The sequence below is a fragment of the Ostrinia nubilalis genome, chromosome 1 (assembly GCF_963855985.1).
Source record: "Ostrinia nubilalis chromosome 1, ilOstNubi1.1, whole genome shotgun sequence".
In the NCBI taxonomy this organism is placed as follows: Eukaryota; Metazoa; Arthropoda; class Insecta; order Lepidoptera; family Crambidae; genus Ostrinia; species Ostrinia nubilalis.
The window spans coordinates 13,256,605-13,277,013 of record NC_087088.1 but is presented as its reverse complement, the minus strand read 5'-3'; the positions used below and the strand labels follow the sequence as shown (position 1 = coordinate 13,277,013).

At 38.8% G+C, this 20,409-nt stretch overlaps 1 protein-coding gene across 1 annotated transcript; it reads left to right on the top strand.

The window, feature by feature from the left end:
• The first annotated feature begins 764 nt into the window (after positions 1–764).
• Positions 765–19,027, top strand: LOC135073100 (lamin-C-like). Its single transcript, XM_063967141.1, has 10 exons — positions 765–1,335; positions 4,144–4,276; positions 4,484–4,682; positions 11,966–12,087; positions 12,830–12,970; positions 14,884–15,089; positions 15,546–15,798; positions 16,349–16,570; positions 17,338–17,430; positions 17,758–19,027. Exons 1-10 carry the CDS (start codon positions 905–907, stop codon positions 17,800–17,802), a joined length of 1,845 nt encoding a protein of 614 aa, XP_063823211.1. The 5' UTR covers positions 765–904; the 3' UTR covers positions 17,803–19,027.
• Positions 19,028–20,409: the final 1,382 nt, after the last annotated feature.

The window sequence follows — 20,409 nt, the reverse complement described above, 5'->3', positions numbered from 1 at the left end:
TTGGACAAATCAGACATAATTTCAGAAATCAGGTAGGTATCTATTCAAGTAAGACAAACCTAAAATACTCGCTACTCCTAAAGCAATTAAAATATTTTCGTAACAAAAACAACACTACACTAATTTAATTATTGACGTACCTATAGGTAGGTACATAAAAATATGGCTTTAAATAAGTTTCGATATTCAGTCCTTTAGATAAGCCTTACATTTTAATTATACCAAGAAGAAGTCTAGAAGACATAACAAAATATTTTTTATACCAATATATTCCGCAGCAGTCCTCCGAGCACCAGATTCCATTGTCACCTTAGCGTGTTTTACGTGCCGGATAACCTCAAAAACTATTTTATTTTTCCATAGCTTTTTCACTGCTCCTATTTGTGAATCGTAAAATTTTCTTAATTCACTAAGTACCGACGCCATTTTTCTTGCTTTAATTAGCAGCGCCTCGCGTGGTGAGAAAAAGAACTAAATACTTCAATTTGCCGCGGCATTTTGTAAACAGCGATTGAATTGGCTATCAAATGTTTTGGCATATTATAAAGTGCCAAGGCAATTTACATTTTGCCTTCGGCATATCATAAAACAGCGAACGTTTGTGAATTGACGACGCCGTTTGTAAAATGCGGAATCATACAATTTGCCTGCGACATATACATTGCGAAGCGATGATCTGTTGCGCCGGGTAGTTCATCTGTACAATATATTTTTAGCAATGGCAACATTTGGTATGACTCAATGGTCACGTGACCATTCAAGAAGCTTGGGTTTACGATGGTTTACGATTTGATTGGTGCATTTCTGTGGATTTCTTCCGTGAACTCCGCTTGACTCGGTGTAGCGTGTGTGAAGATTATTTTTGTGCTTATTTTGTTTGCCGTGACTGAAAAACTTAGCTACAATGTCATCAAAAACAAAAAAGAGTGTAACATCTTCTACAAACATTAGTGTGGTGTCTTCAGTGCAAAGCCCACCGCAATCCAGCACTCCTGTTGGTAGCCGCCCTTCTAGCTCTGCCGGCCGGCCCAACAGTCCCCTAAGTCCAACAAGACACAGCCGTCTTCAGGAAAAAGATGCCCTCCAAAATCTCAATGACCGTCTGGCGGCATACATCGACAAAGTCCGTCAACTGGAAAGTGAAAATTCTGGACTACGCCGGGAGATCCAAACCACACAGGAGGTGGTTACCCGCGAGGTTTCCAATATCAAGGGAATGTACGAACATGAGCTCCAGGATGCCAGAAAATTGTTAGATGACACATCTCGTGAGAAGGCCAAATTGGAAATTGATTTGAAGAGGTTGTACGAGGAGAATGACGATCTGAAGAAGCGGTATGTTTATTTTTACTTTTACTCCTTTACTTCATTTCATGATATTTAATGTAAATATCTTGGTAGCATTGGTAATTCCTTCCGGCTAACCTTACCGCGAAGTTTACGTCATCGGCGGCGTTTCGGTGCGGGCGCGGTGACGAGCGTGCGACCTCGCTTTTACGACACAGTGACATCATAGCTAGATTTAACTGAACCAATCACAGGAACTACAAGCTTCTCAAGACACATAATAATACATGACAATTTATTTTACCCACAGGTGTAGGTACATCTACTAACAGGTGTTTATAAACAATGTGAATCTCTGTTTACATCTCTTTAATTTCTATCTGTAAACCATTATCTTAACCCACTGATAACTATCTTCTTATCATTTGTCACTCTGCTGCCTGCTCTGTAAATAAACTGAACATTTTTGTTATAAATATGAAATAATGTAAAAACATTTTATACATACAATAAAATACCGACCAACCTAAATAAAAATCTATTTATGTCAAGGTGAGGTGTGTTGTCATAATCATTTTAAGATACAACGGAGCCCCATTATCTGAATTTCAAGTTTCTGTCTAATGAGAATGACACTTACTGTATCAATTTAATTATTTTCAGTTCAGGAAGCGACTTTCTAATTAATTCTGTTTATCACCAACCTTTTTTGAAGCCAAGCAACAAGGTTAAATGTTTGTTGTTCATTTTAAATACCAATGTGATGATATAGTAATTTAATTTAATAAATGCATGATCACTTGTACCTTAATTCACAACTGGGCAAATCTATGTAATTTTTGTTTTAAGTTCTGTTTTCCTCTAAATTCTTGCTTGTATAATTTTAAGAATCCCAACACATTAGGCTTTATATTTCTATTGCAAAATCATGTTTGTACAACTACGAAAAATAATCTATACTAATATTATAAAGCTGAAGAGCTTGTTTGTTTGTTTACTTGAAAGTGCTAATCTCCGGAACTACTGGTCCGATTTGAAAAATTCTTTCAGTGTTAGATAGCCCATTTATCGAGGAAGGCTATATGCTATTACAACATCACGCTACGATCAATAGGAGCAGAGCAATAATGAAAATTGTTGCGAAAACGGGTTTTCACGCGTACGAAGTCGCGGGCACAGTTAGTTACCTTGATATACCTTCATATCATACTTACTTTATTAGTTCCTCATTTAATAATATCTATAGGATTCCAAACATTTGTCTGCTATCTTGATATTAACCTTAAGTATGGTATTGTCTTATCATTGTTATTTTGCTTTGTATAATTTGAGATTAATGCTGAATGTTAACCTTGACTCACTTTTTGTCTGTAATTAGTGGTGTCAAGTTTGCACATACAACTGTCCATTCCATATTAGAAACCAAGCAAAAAATATTCTCACCATTCAATGTGGAATAGTTATCATGTCTTCAACAAAATGTTATTATTTCTTAAGGTTTTTTAGTAATCAGGTGTGGTCATTGCATATTACAAGGTCAATAAACTCTCGAACCCGATTTGCCCGCATCAACATTGGAACATTAGCGTATGGTACTTTTTGCAACCTTATACCTTTGTATTAAGGTTCACACATCTGTCAAACGTAAGTTTTCGAATGCCGAGCCGGCCGAATCGGGTTCGGGCTGTGCTGAAGGTTTTGTCGTCGTGGGCGGGTATTGAACACCCACCTTATTTTTTTCTAATGAATCTTAAACATCGTTAAAGGTTTTTGGAAGCCTCTTTTCTAAATTCTTATTTAGCTCCTAGGACGTGGCATAGACCGACACACGGTGCTCTATAAATATGCAATAAAACGGAACCACTCTCGTGATCACTGATCCCCCACATTGCATGCTATATTTACCTAAGATAACATTTTGCACATGTTTTTCACCATCTAAGAACACCTAATGTTATTAATCTCATCCTTATTGTATTTTAAGAAGGAGTAGTTTAAGGAAACTAACAGCAGAGTTTCAACTTACGGAGCTTCGTTGTTTACTTTATGTTCGAGGATTTTATTACGTACCTACCAGTTGTGTGGGCTCAATTTTCGGATTTAGAGACTTACGTCATGATCATTGGTATTCTGAGTATTTAACCTTGAAGTTCGGACTAATATTAGGAGCTTACTTAATCGCATCGTAGGTACCGGCTGGACAACAGTGTCGTCACACTCGACATCATCGCACCCAAACCGAATGTTTGCGTAAGCAAAGTTAACGCGCGCCGAAGCTAGCTGGATCAATAGTATTTTTGTCCGTCTTGCCATAAGTTATTTTTGACTGCCGACTATGGGGCGCAATATTTGGAAGTGGGTCACCCGACTTCCCCTTTCTCTTTAATTTTCGTTGATCACGCATTGCCCGCCGTAAATGTAAATCGGCCAAGGCCCCATGCGGGCTCGCGGCCCCCGCGATGCGATACGACGTCGTTCGTATCACGGGAATCGGGTGAATTTGAATTATTTTGGAGCAGCTGGCGTGGCTTAACTTGGACATGCTACCGAGCAACAGCACGCGCGGGAACCGGATAGAGCGCAGCGGCGTGTTTACAAAAACATTCCGTGTGTCGTTGCGCAACACTAGTTAGCGTTGCTCATAGAGACGATTCGGGTTTGCCTCGCGCCGATGTCACGGTTGAAAGTTTACAATAACTTGACCCTCTTTTTGTGTAAGAATTTTAGCTGGAGGAAAACAAAACCAATAATAAAGAGTTCTAATCTAATCAGAGGTACCTACTAAAGTTATAATTAATGTTATTACTAGACATTAGAAACTTTCCACAATCTTAATATCCATCCATAATTTTTCAGACTAGACAAAAAGACCAAAGACTGCACACAGGCAGAGAATCTAGCGCGTCACTACGAGACCCGCTTCACAGAGGAAAGCAACAAATACAACACAGCACTTGCTGATAAGAAGAAAGCTCAAGATGAAGCCAGAGTAAGAAATTATCTTTAATCTACTACATGTTACTATCTCGCCAATCGCCATTCAATCCACCCCCTTATTTGAAATACAGACAGTATTGCCTCTTTTGCTGGTTTTGACAGTAACTGCCTCATTTTTAGGGATTGACAAAAACATTTGCAACTAAATAGATACTCTCACAAACCAGTACTTCAATACTAATTTCTGTTATTCCCAAAGGAACTGGCCAAAGAACTGGAGAAACTGCGCAAGGTGTACGCCGATACGCGCAAGACTTTGGAAGAGGAGATGCTTTGCCGCATCGACATGGAGAACACCGTGCAGAGCCTCCGCGAGGAGCTGTCGTTCAAGGACCAGGTGTTCCAGCAGGAGCTTCAGGAGACCCGCACCCGCCGTCAAGTGGAAATCTCCGAGATTGGTGAATGAATTGACTATTCTTATTACTTTGACTCAAAGAACCCCTTGAATTTAGGATGATCGTGAAATAGTATGCAGAACCTCCTGAATGAAGGGAAGCTTCGCGACTTCTTGAAAGAAAACAGGCAATCTTTTCAACTACAATTTTTGAAGCCCTTCAAGCCCCGCGAATAGCACACAATAGAAATCAATTGTTACGCGGTCTTATACAGCCACTTGGGGTTTGATGGATTAACGTCACCAATAAAACTATATCTATCCAAAAAAGTAACAAAAATACACCACATATTATAATGGCGCGAAAACAGCCACCTAATAAAAGTGGATACGCTTCATTCTTTGCCTTACTGGGATTACCCAGCCTTTCTGCTATAAATAAAAACCGCGCGACCACCGGCATTTAATCGGACCAGTCGGTTTGAATTCCTAATACATAATTTAGTCAAATCGGCAGTTCAACGCCCTAATGAAACCTGGGTTAAATGGTTTAGGATAAAATGTTATACGAAATGCTTGACTTGGTTAATAAAATAACTGATTGGAATTCCTGAATTAACATTTGTTTCGTTACGTTATGAAGCGCGATCGCAAAGATAAGGCGGCGTTATTGTCGATTAACAATAATAAATATTAATTATTGATACGATTCCGATACAAATACATAATATTGTTATGTATATGTATCAATACCATTTAGTAGAGTATTTCCAACATGATAACATTCAACCACGAATTTCTGTTCATTTTATCACTAAACTTTATAATGCGGCATTATGTATGCCTTGAATTCACCTTGAAATGTCTCAATGTTAAGGATCGTTGCGAAGAACGGAACACGCAGACTGTCTAGGTAGAATTAATGCAGTTGTTTACCTTCTCTTTTCACAAAAGGCGCTATAACACCGCTACACTAAGTGATCATCTATTTTTAGTCTTAATTGGATGTAAAGTCATTGATTTTTATATTACTACTATTAGAGGTTAATTTAAAAAAGGATGATTAACTTCCTATCTAACTTAAAACTTGAATTAACCACTGACTATGAAAACCTACATTTAAACTGATTTATGTTTCACAATACGATACTATGAATCGATAATACAAAATTATCTATGAATAATTAATTATTTATTTAATATAATATCCTGAATAAGTCTGCATTCGTCATACAATTCTGTCGAATTAAATATTACGAAATAATAATAAATGATCACTGTAAATATCCTACTTTTAAACAATAAGTGAGAACATCGCATATGATGAGTCATTCAAGATTTAATGACGATCATATTAATTATGTTAATTGGTATGCTTCGTCAGGTAATAATAAAAAAAAACTATCAGGTGCATATATTATACCGAATCATGCAACAATTGCGTATAGTAATGCTTGTGCAATAACATATTATTGTTTTGTACTGGAGTGCTATTTATTTTTCACTATAAATTACGCACTTAAATACAAAATTTCACGAATTCCCAAACACCTGTGCCCTGGTTTATTGTGTTGTATGCTGTTGATTTTCGATAGTGTTGTTTGTTTATTTATCGTCATAACAGAAAAGTTTTATTTGTGCTGCGCGTAAAATACTGTATTCTTAGTAGAACAACTCCAAAAATTGTAACCCTTATAAATGGCAGCTGATTTATGTGGCGGGTTTACTGTACGATTCATAACTGGCGCAGCAATTTGTGGTCGTCCTAATCATTCCCAAAGCAGGAAATAGAAGCACATTCTGGACTATTTTCTTCATTGTTACATTCTGTACGTGATTTTTTTTAATGCAAAACAAGGCAGGTATTTGACCGCAATCCTTATGTTAAGGCCGGGTAGCAGAGAAAATGGCGAAAATGAGGTTTTCATTTTTCATTTTTGAGGTACTAAACAGTGAAATTAAAGGCTAAGATTTTTATTGGGCATAGTTGAGGATATTTTCTAGGGCTATTAACGGATGGAAACACGATTTGATGAAGTTGACTCGATATAATATATTCTCAAAGTTACCTCTATTCGTTTTCTATTTATGGTTTTATTTTTAAAATAAGCGATTTGAGATTCTAAATCTTTTACTAAACTAAAGTTCAGAAATAACTTGAGGGCTTTTAACGGATGAAATTTTTATATTGCGTCTTATTTAGTTACTATGTTAAAAAATGTGGAAAAAATCGTCCATGACGGCTTGGACAATCAGTCGCGCGGTGGCGCTTACGGAGGACGGACGCGTGTCAGTTTTATGGCCGTGACAGTTCGCGATTTGTCAATATTTTTGACAATGATGACTTTGATGAGTCACAGTATAATAATATCAGTGTTACTGGAGAAAGCTTAAATTTTTGATAATTAAGAATTATCAATTTTGTCTACCTATTGAAATTTAAATCGTTCGCATCCTTTTAAACGAAGACTCTACTCATGATACATACATTCCTCAAATATGAGACAAAACCAATGAGTTAAAATTACATTTTAATAGTACCTACATACAATCGTCTTACACTCTTTAGAAGAGCACACTGACACAAATAAATAATAAAAAAATGCTCTCTAAGGTCTGTAGCTAAAGGTCTAAGCTGTAAGATAGAAGAATCTTCTAGCCAAAAAGATGGCAGATGCAGCAGATGTTAACGGATTTAAAACTGGAGTTCATATGACTCCTTGTAGACTTGAGTCTCTAGAGCGTCCCTTCCTCCACCATGCGTAAGAATTACACTATGAGGAATCATTATTTCAGGTTATTTAGGGTAAATCGTCCAAAAATTGTTACTTATATCAATATACACCAATTTTTTGGGGAGAAAAAAAATGTGTAAACTGATCTAACTAACATAACAGCGATCTAAGTATCCAAATAATTATGTGTAAAGTGATATAAGTGGCGATTGTATAGGAATAAGGCTAGAATTTGAGACTGAATTCTAATTATTTACTCCTTAAATGTTTATTCTGATCTGAAACTACTATTTTATTAATTATTACACCATATACCATGAATGATATCGGCCTAAATCACATACATTATCTCCTATTTTAAAGAAAGTATAGCTGAAGAAATTGTGTAGTAAAGACCAGAAACAACAATGGTTTCACATCAACTAATTAGACAGGAGACAGAGAAAAGTTTGTTTTCTACAATTAACCTATTAGGAATCAAACCCTGGACCGGAGATGGTGATGTCAAGCTATATTGATTGCCTTTTGGCTACAGAAGGATAATATAAAAGTAAAGTCATAAAATGCATTTGTTTTCAACAAAGAGGCTTTTAAAAAGCCCTTTAACACGTCCTAGTATTACTTGAACCCTACTTTTATTTTGGGACATAAATGGGCCAGTGCTGAGAAGAAGCAGCGCAAGAAATTTAGCCACCCTTGTCAGCCTCTTCTTAAATCATAAATAACTTGAAAAAATCGAACTGCCTAAGGCGGGAATCTTCTTAAATCAATAATGAGTTATACTTGCGAGCTAAGCAGATGAAGTCCAGCCACACATGCCATTTACATAATTATTTACTTTATACATAGTATCCATTCATAAGGCATTTCGTAATTAGTTTTGCAGGACAATCGAATATTGCACTTAGCCTTTTGATTAGACCATTGTGCGCTATTTGTAGTTTATCTTCCTATTCCAACCACTCCAGATCCCCCAGGTAGCAGCAGCCTATCTAAGTCGCTACAGGCCTTCGGCAGCGACCCTGGTGATTGGAGAATTTGAGCCTGTTGATCTGCTACGCTTGTGTACTCCTTGTGCACGTGCTGCGGTTTTTCTTCTGCCTCCATGCATCTTCTGCACAGTAGGCTGTCTGCAACAGCTACATTGTGTAGGTGTTTATTTAACATACCTGTTATTACACTTAGGACCTTGCGGATGTTGTCCCTGTTTAGTCTTATGAGGCTGCGGGAAAATTTTTTCGATATACATGCACAACTGCATCTTTTGTTTGCCTGCATCTTTCACAATCTTTCCATTCTGTGTGGTGTTATTTTTCTATTTTGGAGCGCAGCCAGGTCTTGATCTGTGCTTATGGTATCGGCATTATTATTGTTCCGGACCAAATACCGTCGTGTACGATCCCCTTCTGGCCAGTTCATCTGCTGCGTCGTTGCTCAAGGAGTTACTGTGCCTTTTGATCCACAGGAGTGCAGGGTAACGCCATTTGCGTCTGCAATGACTTAGGAGCGCGTCATGGCATTCCAATATAAGTATTATAATGTAGTATATTAAGTTGCTTTTTATTGCTTGCACTATCTGAGATTATTTTTATATTCAGACCTCGGATGTCTATGGTTGCAACCACCTGTGCTGCGATTGCATTCTGCTTGGAAAATTGTATTGTGTTTATCTAGTGATGTTGATATTCTTAGTATATTTAGGTAATTCGAGAAGACACCAGCTCCCGTACCTTTTTGGGTTTTGGAGCCGTCAGTGTATATCCTAACTTCATTGATTCCAGAGCAATCTTGCGTTTCCGCCGTATGCTGGATATTATATCTCCAGTCATAGATGTGAACACAGGGAATTCTGTCGATGGGTGCCTCGGTGAGAGGTATTTCTTTTATTAGGGTTTTGTGCAGGATCGTGGAATATCCTGTCTCCTTGTTTTGCTTCTATATGCCGTTCTTACCTTTAAGTCTTAGAGCGGCTGCTTGCGCTTCCTCCTGAATGAAGAGGTCTAAAGATCTAAGATTCAGAAGGTACTCAAGTGATGTCGATGGAGTGGTTCTATACAACTAGTGGCCGCTATGCTTACTAGGCATTGCAGGCTTTGGAGTTTTGATCTTGCTGTGGATAGTTGTGTTCTGTGCCACCACACAAGTGATCCATAATAATATGTGTAAGAGGGCCATATAACCGACGTGTAGAGCCAAAGTGTTATCTTTGGGTTGAGACCTCATCTAGTACCAATGAGTCTCTTGCACTGCTGGAATGCTATATAGGCCATTTTTATTTTGTTCTCGACATGACTCGCCCAGTTCAATTTGTTGTCAAAGGTGATGAGTTTTGTTTATTAAGAGTTCTGGTAGTTGGAGCTCTTGTGAATTCGATAATGCACTTATTAAGTACTTTTATTGACAACGTTAGGCACTATGAATTCAATTATATGTTTTACTAGTAGATATTCACCATTATTTATTAAAACTATTAACTAAAATTCTTTGATTTCAAAACTACGACATTATTTTTTCCTTTAGTCTGACGTTTGGGCTAAGTTATATCATTTTACACCAAATAATTAACCAAATTATTAGTTGCGATTTTCAAATGTTTTTGATCTAAGTAACTTATAACATTTTACACATGTACGAAACTTTTGTGGTTAATGGTATTAGTCTAATTGAATCATTAGACACAAAATAAATAATCTTTTGTCTTTTACTTTTTGTGCTATAAATTAAGTTACATTCTTTTTCACTAACCAACAATACATAGTTTTTTTTGTGTATATTAATATGAGTCATCTTATATTGTTAATCACAAACTCAATCTGAACAACTTCCATCGTGTAAAAAGTAGTAACACGAGTCATACCTCTTGACACAATAAGAAAGTGAAAGAAGCCTCCGGTACACTTTGTTAAAAGTAGACATGTATCAATATACACGAAAGAAAACTCAAAATTGGTTCACAAAGCCTTACTTGTATCATTTGGCACAAAGTTATTTTCTTTTCTATACGTCGTAGAAACATACCGATTAGATACAAAAATAGCTAATTTTTCAGAGATTCACATTATGTTATAAAGTCAATTTTGATCTAAGTCGAGTTAGATCCCTTTTCACTGGGGGTACAGAGTTATTTCAATATTTCTCTCTTAAAAAAATTAAATACACATATTTTCTTTATTTTCATGGCTTTTTTTAACATTTTTTAATGAATAAAATAAAAGTTACTTCTAATAAAATTAAAAAAAAATAAAGAAAACGACAAAATGTTATTTTTTTCATGAATTCTCTTATTTTTTTAATACTTTTACATAAATTATACAGCAAATAAGTAAACAAAACCCAGTAAATACATCAAATTATTTAAATTTGGGCAGTACTTACACCAATTTGACCTATGTTTTTTCCAAATGTATGGTGTAAAATTAGTGTAACTGTCAAAAGTACAAAAATACATTGGTGTAACTGCAAATTATTTTCTTAACTAAGACATATTAGATAATTCTTTTTATTTAATCTAAAACCGCGTAGAATTCTAAGCATTTCTGTAAAAACAGATCCAAAAAAGGTTAAATAGGAAAAAAGTTATGTCCGATTTAAGACGAAAAAAAACTTTAAACGGCTCTACTGAAAAACTGTATTTTGTCAGTTACCCCAAGTGAACCTGCAACTGACGATATGTATGCAATTTTAGTATGATATTTTTATTTATTAATAAACAAAAAGACTGAACAAAATTGATGCGTGTACTGATTAATGTAATTAACCACATGCAAAGCTTTGTGAATTGCAACAACTATAATTTATTATCCAAGCTCTAAATAATCGCTACTACGAGTAACTGATCATAAAATGTTTTTCCAATTGCTCAAGCTCCCGAGGATCTACCGATAGGTCGGGTGACGTAATCTTGAAATTCTTTTAGCCGGCGCGGAACTTCCGGAAGGTCGGGTGACGCCACGCCTCTTTGAACCGTGTTTACTTTGGCAGTTATATTCTATATTTATTCGATTCTAAAATATATTCCCAAAAAAATTGAAAGTTGTTTTAATTTGTATCACTTGGATAATGATTTGTATTAGAAAGTGCTGTGAGTGTGACGCTTGAACGGAAGGAAGTCAACGTAACCTAACCAACTGCGTAATTCTAAACTGCGTATTTCTATACTGTGTAGCCGCGAGAGCTCTATGGCGCGCTGTCTTCGGCGAAGTATTGCGCGCGCAGATTTTGACAGCGCGAAATACCTACTTTAGCAGAAATACCAAGCCTTAAGTGTTAATAGCATCTGACCGCGGCTTCGCCTGCGTATATTTCCTGCAGTAGAATCTAACGCCGGTATTTCGCGTGGACGCACAGGGTGACACACGAACCAATCTAACGCCCCTATTTAGAAACGATGCTTGCTTAAGTGAAGCAGCAAATCGAACGTACAGCGTTCGTGTGTCACCCTGTGCGTCCATGCACACTGAAACCTCATAGTAATGTTTGTGAATACGGGCCACAGAGCTCTATTCAACGCTGTACGTTAAATTTGTTGCTTCACTTAAGCAAGCATCGTTTGTGAATACGGGCGTTAGTGACCTGAGTATAACTTATAACTATAACTTTCTATCTTTTGCAGACGGTCGCCTGGCCCAGCAGTATGAAGCCAAGCTGCAGCAGAGTCTTCAAGAACTGCGTGAGCAGCAGGAGGCCAACATCAAGGCCAACCGCGATGACATCGAGGCGCTCTATGAGAACAAGGTAAACAATACACACTTACACTTAACGCGTCTTCAATGCCAAATGTCAAGGGCTAGTGGGGCGTGGCATTGTCACATGTGAAAATGTTGAATTTTGTCGAAATTTTGTAATTGTAATAGGTATTGTTATTGCTGAATCGTGAAGTTATTTACAGTAATGCGTAAATGGGTCATGCACTTTTACAGCATAATTAGTTCAGCCATAGATTACTTATTTCTTCTACAATTTTCAAGCAAGCTATAAGGATATTAATTGCTTATCTGAGATATACCCCAGGTTTCAAGTTCATCAATGTTGATCCAAGTAAATAATCCTAGCAATACATTTCATATCAATGTTTACGTACTCTTCTGTCTCTAAATAAGACCTTGATACAGTTTTTAGGTGCGACGACAGAATGAAACTTGAGTCAATTTCAAGCATATTGAGGCTTTTTTGGTTGAATTTAATTTAGACCAATCACAGGATAGAATTTGTCCCCGGTTTCTGAACATTTCACAAATACATAACGTCGTTTATGTTCTATCACCACGTAAGTCATTTTTAGCAACTTTTCAGGAGATTGGACGAAATGACGCGTTTTTCGATTCGCTAGAAAAATCAAAATGTCAAATCCGCCAAAAAAATACTTACGTGGTGATAGAACTTAAACCGACGATAAGTACCTAGTAGATGGACACGCTCAAACTAAAAATTTTGAGAAATGTTATACGGATCTTATAATTTTTAATGTGTTGTTTAGATGAAGAACCTGCAAGCCGCAGCCAACCGCAACAGCTCGGCGGCCACCGTCGCCGTGGAGGAGCTCCGCACTATGCGCACGCGCATCGACAGCCTCAACGCCACGCTCAACGACTTGGAGAACAAGAACGCTGCACTCAGTGTGAGTATACTCCCCCTTAGTCTTCCATCATTCGTTTCAGCCAAAGGATGTCGAGAATTGGGCACCTTTGAAACAATACAGATATACACATCCCCTCATTACTGTCTCTTCCATTCTTCATATTTGCTTTTTTCAACCAAACGTCGTCCATTGCTTGATAAAGGTCTCCACCCAGGATAGGTTGCCCGCAACCAAGGACTTCCCGCGACGTTCACCAATGACTTTCTTCGATGCGTTCCACCGAATGGATAACTTCTTTAATTCTGCACACTTATTGTTATAAATGTAAAAGCGACTCTTTTACTCCTAAATAGACTTATGAATTTATTTTGGTTTGGAGATAGGTTGTGCAGAAAAGGACATAGGATAGTTTTTATGTCGAAAATTTGGAGGATCAATTATTTCTCATCTTGACGACATAAAAAAACTAATTTCTAAATATATGTAATAAGTAAATAATAGTGTTTATGAAAAGAGGACACGCGCGCGATAATCCTTTTATGAAAGACTGAAATACACGTGGGCGAAGCGAAGCCCCGCAGCTCCAAAAAATACAGTTATACTTCAGTCATTAAATGATTAGTCATTGTTGCCGATGCGTCATTGCATCCTCCGCGCTCTGTTTAACTTATGAAAGCTCTTATTTCAATGAGATCTTGCAGCATTGTTAAATGACAGTTATTATCTTGTGCGCTGACGGCTACATAATGAAAAAATCCGAAAAGGTCCTGACATTTCAATGGCTATTTACGAGCATATCCATATTTTCAGTGGGCACCTCTGCATTCATTATTTAATTATAAAGTTTTTCATTTAGTTTCGGACTTTATTTACTGAAGTTGCAGTAAACAACACCTTTGACTCATTGTTATTGATAACTAAAATGACAATGTTAGTGTGAATAGCGATAAACAGCTGAGATAACATTATTCAGTGCCTAAAAGACAAGTAAGCAAAAATACCAAAACAACATGTTGATCGATAATATCATCTGTATTTAGCAAACACTATATGTAACACGTTTTTCGAATTACATAATACATAATTATGGATATCTTTCATTGATTTATTTTACTAACTAATAATATAAGTGTTACCGAAATATAGCAATACAGGAAAATATTAATGCAAAAGTCAGAGGCAGTAATATCAATAGTATCAATAGCACGGTGGACGGTGTTCAAGTTCCAGCTGTAATTAGCAATCAACACTGTTGATAGCAGGGTTTCAATATCAACTAATAGGAATGTGGATGATATGATACGCATATAAAAAGTTACGATTATACATACCATAGAAGGAATCTGAAGCTAAGCGTCCACATGTTGGTATCGTACGCATCGGACGTATCGCACGCAACACATTGTATCGGATGTGCGATGCGTACGATGCGGACAGGTGGACGCACTTATATGAGTTTCCATATAAATAATACTACGATCCGTTGCGTGCGATACGTCCGATGCGTACGATACCGACATGTGGACGCTTAGCTTTAGGGACGATACCCATTGACCGGCGCGCGTCAGGGCGTTACACGGCCGTAAAGATAATAGTATTTTATTAACTGTTCTTAGAGTCGAAATTGCTTACAACTGATTAGGTAACTGACTCAATCCGGACTGATGCGCGAGCATGCGTCGGAAGTTGGTCGGCTCCGAGCGTATTCCAGAGGATACGTGCGCATTCCACCGCATTTTTTACCGAACGGACGCTGCGCGCCAACTCAATGTGAATCCTGCCTAATATATTGCTGAAAATCATATTTTGTAAAAGTATTGTTCAAAATACCAATGGGATTGACACTTTCTGACAGTTCATACAAAGCATGTCGATTCAATTGACTGTGGTTTCCAGTTCCCAAAATAATGGCGTTTTATTCTACCATCTACAACTCTGCCATTCATCGACAGAACCGCTGCCGCGAGTTAGAGCGTCAACTGGAGTCTGAGCGTGCCCGCCACGCCGAAGACCTGGCGTCTCTGGAGCAGGAATTAGCGCGCCTTCGTGACGAAATGGCGGCCCAGCTGCGTGAATACGCAACCCTCATGGACATCAAGATCTCGCTCGACCACGAGATCGCCACCTACCGCACACTGCTCGAGGGAGAGGAGGACAGGTAATGTGAACCTTGTTATGATGAAGATATTGGATATTTTTTTGCTTTCTCACGACCTTACCTGAGTTATTTTGACAGTAAAAGAAAAGATTGTTGCATGCTTGACACGTTAGTAATGTACGTACTTTTATTTAGGTTCCAGTGCGGTAAGTCTACCGCATTGTAGCCCGAATAAATCTAGTCAGATTGTGACACGTTTCAGGAAATGACGTATAATAAGTTAACTGAACCTACCACCAGTTTATGATGTACAAAAACTCAGTCAACTTTTGTCACTGTTCACGTAAATTACAATCAGTCTTATGTTGGAAGTACACACACAACGGTGTAGTCTTCTTTTTTGTAGTAATCTAAACTTGACATGATATACATTATCACGTCACGTGGCATGTACCGACGTAGTTCACCGAACATTTCAATGAAGTCTTAAGATTAGAACTGTAACTTTCTATCCAGGTTGAACCTAACATCCCAGTCGCCCGGTCGCGAGTCCCGCGCCTCTGCCAGCGGGAGCGCCAGCGGTAGTCGCGGCACGCCCGGCCGTCGTGCTACGCCCCTCCGCGCCGCGCGTAAACGCACACTATTGGATGAGAGCGAGGAACGCAGCCTGCACGACTTTAGTGTCACCTCCAGCGCTAAGGGAGATTTGGAAGTGGCTGAGGCATGCCCAGATGGCACCTTTGTCAAGATCCGCAACAAGGGCAAGAAGGTGAGTTAAAAGTTTTAAAAACAGGGATGTTATTTCCAACTTGCGCACGCTGTTTGACGAAAGCGAGGAACGTAGTCGGCACGACTTCAGCGTCACCTCCAGCGCTAAGGGAGACCTGGAAGTGACTGAGGCTTGCCCAGACGGCACCTTTGTCAAGATCCGCAACAAGGGCAAGAAGGTGAACAAACATAACAGTTATTTTAGCTAGACTAGTAATTCTTCTCAGCCAGAAGACGTCCACTGCCGTGGAAGCCCCTGCCAAGGATTTCCACGGCTGTCTTGTGCTACCCGCATCCTAAAGTTTCCTGCAACTTTCACAAAATTGGTTCATCAAGTGAAAAGTCTGCCTTTATTATGTCTTACTTACCACTAGAGAACTTTTTTTCCTTTGACCATTAGGTGTAATTTCCAAACTAAATGTATCTTGCAGGTATGATTATTGGAATTATTATAAAAATGTTCTTAACTTTTTAGTCGCTATCGCCAATCGCTGCTGTTCGCAAACCCAAAGCGCTCAAAACATCGTCTAACACGTATCGTCTTTCCCCAGGAGCAAAGCCTAGGCGGCTATCAGATCCTTCGCAAGGCTGGCGACCAAGAGACGGTGTTCAAGTTCCACCGCACCGTCAAGCTGGAGCCGGGCGCGGTGGCCACGGTGTGGTCGGCCGACGCGGGCGCCGACCACGACCCGCCGCGCGACATCGTCATGAAGGGACAGAAGTGGTTCGTGGCGGATACATTCACCACCACGCTGGTTAACAACGACCAGGAGGTAAGGGATTTATGATAATAATGTAGTTAAATGAATCAACGCAACAGTAGACCTTTTGTTGGGCGCGGTGGCCACGGTGTGGTCGGCCGACGCGGGCGCCGACCACGACCCGCCGCGCGACATCGTCATGAAGGGACAGAAGTGGTTCGTGGCGGATACATTCACCACCACGCTGGTTAACAACGACCAGGAGGTAAGGGATTTATGATAATAATGTAGTTAAATGAATCAACGCAACAGTAGACCTTTTGTTTGGCGCGGTCGCCACGGTGTGGTCGGCCGACGCGGGCGCCGACCACGACCCGCCGCGCGACATCGTCTTGAAGGGACAGAAGTGGTTTGTGGCCGATACCTTCACCACCACGCTGGTTAACAACGACCAGGAGGTAAGGGATTTATGATAATAATGTAGTTAAATGAATCAACGCAACAGTAGACCTTTTGTTTGGCGCGGTCGATCGCCACGGTGTGGTCGGCCGACGCGGGCGCCGACCACGACCCGCCGCGCGACATCGTCATGAAGGGACAGAAGTGATTCGTGGCCGATACCTTCACCACCACGCTGGTTAACAAAGACCAGGAGGTACACCATTTCCATAAAATAATTGTGGGCAAACGCTGACAGATGCAACATAACAGAGTGCTAGGTTGTATCTGAGCGTATTAGACCTCCATCTCAGTTTTATTTTCCGCCCACCTTTTTAATTCCTAATGAGTAATAGTGATTATTTTCGAGAAATGTTAAAACAAGTTAAACTGTTTCCCAGGAGGTGGCAGTGTCGGAGCGGCAGCGGCGGCAGGTCAGCACGAGCGCACAGCGGCACCGCGAGCTGGCGCACAAGTACCCGCGCCGCGAACAGGTAACTTTATTGTAGCCTTTATGGCTTATGCAGAAGGTTCACTTTAAATTTCATAACTATAGTCCGATCGCCGAGCACGTAGAATTTCGTCCAATGACCCCAAGCTACCCTTCGTTATCGCTCGCGCGTAATTATATTGCTGTTGCGCTCGCACACTCACTGCTGCCGCGCGTTGCACAGTCGCGACAGCAATATAATTACGTGCGAGCGATAAGGATAGGTAGCTTGGGGTCATTGGACAAAATTCTACGTGCTCGGCGACCAGACTTTAGTCATAGTCAATCGAATATGAACTCTATTTCCTGATCGCCTGCTCCCATTTTGCAGCTGGGCGAGATCCGAGAGGGCGACGAGAACTGCCGCATCATGTAAGCCGACGCACCCGGTGCCTAGCTTCGCTGGAGCCAGCCATTGTGCCCTGTGGGCAACCTCCTCACTCCTCACGCGATAATTTCTTTAGAATGACAGATGACATCAAAACTACAATAGTTTCATACCATTATTAACAAATACCGTGTACTCGCTGTCCGGTCCATACTTTTCGAATTGAATTGTATAGTGTCGTAATTTTGTGTTCAATTAATAATCATAAGGTTTATAGATAACTATGACTAAAAGAAATAGAGTACGTATACTAAAGCTTGTATTCTGAAACGAAGCTCAAAATTTACCTGATCGAGATTCAAATCTGTGATAGGTTGAAGTTAAAAACTTGTTAGATATCAATCACAGGTTTGATCTTTTCTTACAAGATTTACGAGTACTTACTTGAGTGTCGTTTTATAATATAGGCCTTACTTAGTTTGCATACGCTTGCCGATATAGACAGCACATGCACATCAGAATTCATATCGGCGATGGTTGTGAAATGAACCATCTGCTGCGCTAAAGAAATCAACCGCCTCAAGTTTTCACGCCGTTTATGGCCTTTCCTACATTTAAGTCGACGTACTGTGAACAAAGTACAAATTCTCGTTCACGCTGAAGAGGGTAAGTATACAAATATAAATGTTTTATTGTTTTAAATCCCCACCCTCGTAATGCACTAGTTTTAAGTAATTTTATATCAGTAATAATATAATTTAAATCCCATCAGATAACAGATGAATAAAAGTAGATAAGATCTACTAATATAATCGTAATCTTAGTGACACGACTAGAGAAGATCATTGTATTAGGTTAAGGTTCAGTTGACAGTATCATACTGGCATAAAATTTAGTTTAAGGCCCAGATTTCATTGTATTAATTGCTATTTTAAAACAGATAAACAGGTGCAAGTCTCAAATAAAAGGCTCTCATATTGTAAGGCAGTAAACAGCATTTATACAAGTTCTTTACCTAAATAATGTTTATGATACTTGGTCAAAAATAATGAATTATAGTTTTAGTTTTTTTTTTTTCTCTTTAGAAATAATTCACTTGGGTGTTTTTCTTTTCGTTTGTAATCACAAAGAGGATTGAATCTGATTCATCTAACTACGATGTCATATTTCGGTTATTAAATAAATCATGAGACCTTTTTAATTTGGACTCGGTTTATATCTTCCAAGTGTAAAATACCTATTATTACAAAATAAAATTCTATTTAGGGTTAAATTATGACTTTCATTTTCTCCCTGGATAGTTTTATTAAATTATTATTTATATTCTTTCGCCCGCATGATATAAAATTTAAAACAGATCATTATAAATTTATAGCCTACAACTATGTTATCCTGATGTATAAACAATAATACTGTTAAAGTTTCATCAAAATCCGTTCAGTAGTTTTTGCGTGGAAAGAATCGGCGAACAAACATCCTTACAAACTTGCATTTATATTATGGTTAATAGAATAAACTCATAAATAACAATATCTCTTCACAGTCGAAAGGCAGGCAGGCAGGGTCCTCTAAAAAATCTTGAATCAATATTTTTTTATAAACTGGAATCATCGACTAAGCCGCCAGCAACCTCGCTCTCCCGAAATGCGTGCAAGCAGAGCGCAGCGGATAAGTGTTTTGTTGAATAATTTTATGCACTCCGCTCCGTCCGGCGTCCGCGCCTTTATTTAATTGTTCACGAACACAATGTTTAATAATCCACAATTATTACAATTTAAGGCGGTTATCACACTGCGCCGCGCTCCGCCGCGGAGCGCGTGATTTTCATATAAAAAATCACGCGCGCGGACGCGTTGTCAGTGTGAAGTGCCGCTCGTGTTTTCTATACAAACTGAGGTACTTGCATATAATTATTAAATCTGTCGCCCCGCGCTCCGCGGCGGAGCGCGGCGCAGTGTGATAACCGCCTAATAGTCGGGTAAACACAGATTTCATCAGAAATATGGATGTTCAGCAGTGGACGTCCTGTGTCTGAAATGATGATGTAATGAAATTTAAATAAATTCTAGAAAGTTTTGGTGAAACAGCCAGCCAGAAATGACTCCCGCCATGAAGTCCATAAAAACCTTATCTATCTACGCATTATATTATCAAAAGTCTACATAGAGCGGTCCGAATTGTACATAGAGTTATTCTATGGAATTGTAACAATTTCGAGTTTATAGCCCGACCAGGAACATAAAAACCCTCGCCATGTTGCGGAAAACTAATGGTACTAATTTCTTTTAATGGCAACAGTAACTGAAAACTTCATTGACATGTCACCTTGCATGTCAGTCTATTGCTGTCAAAGTGTAAACAAACTGTATTTTAAATGTACGCAATTGATTTTGTGAATTAAATTGCTAAAATCTTTTTATAGTCGTGAAAGAAAAGTGGTTCACAATGTGTTAAAGTATTTGTCGAAGAGAAATACTAAGGGTTCGGACAATATTTTCATTGAATAATGTTTTCGACAAAGGTTGTCAAATTGACTGACATGTTTATCGCATAGTACAGTCCACTATGAAAATTAGCTGTGGTTTGTTTCAACTACCTATTTTAAAAAAAAATGTCACTTTCTAAGTGTTGAATTTTATGGAATTGGGAAAGAAG

Excerpts from the sequence above, each read along its gene's own strand:
- LOC135073100 (XM_063967141.1), top strand. The coding sequence starts at position 905 with ATGTCATCAAAAACAAAAAAGAGTGTAACATCTTCTACAAACATTAGT. Across the intron at positions 1,336-4,143 it reads AATGACGATCTGAAGAAGCG|ACTAGACAAAAAGACCAAAG; the intron begins GTATGTTTATTT and ends ATAATTTTTCAG. Across the intron at positions 4,277-4,483 it reads AAGCTCAAGATGAAGCCAGA|GAACTGGCCAAAGAACTGGA; the intron begins GTAAGAAATTAT and ends TTATTCCCAAAG.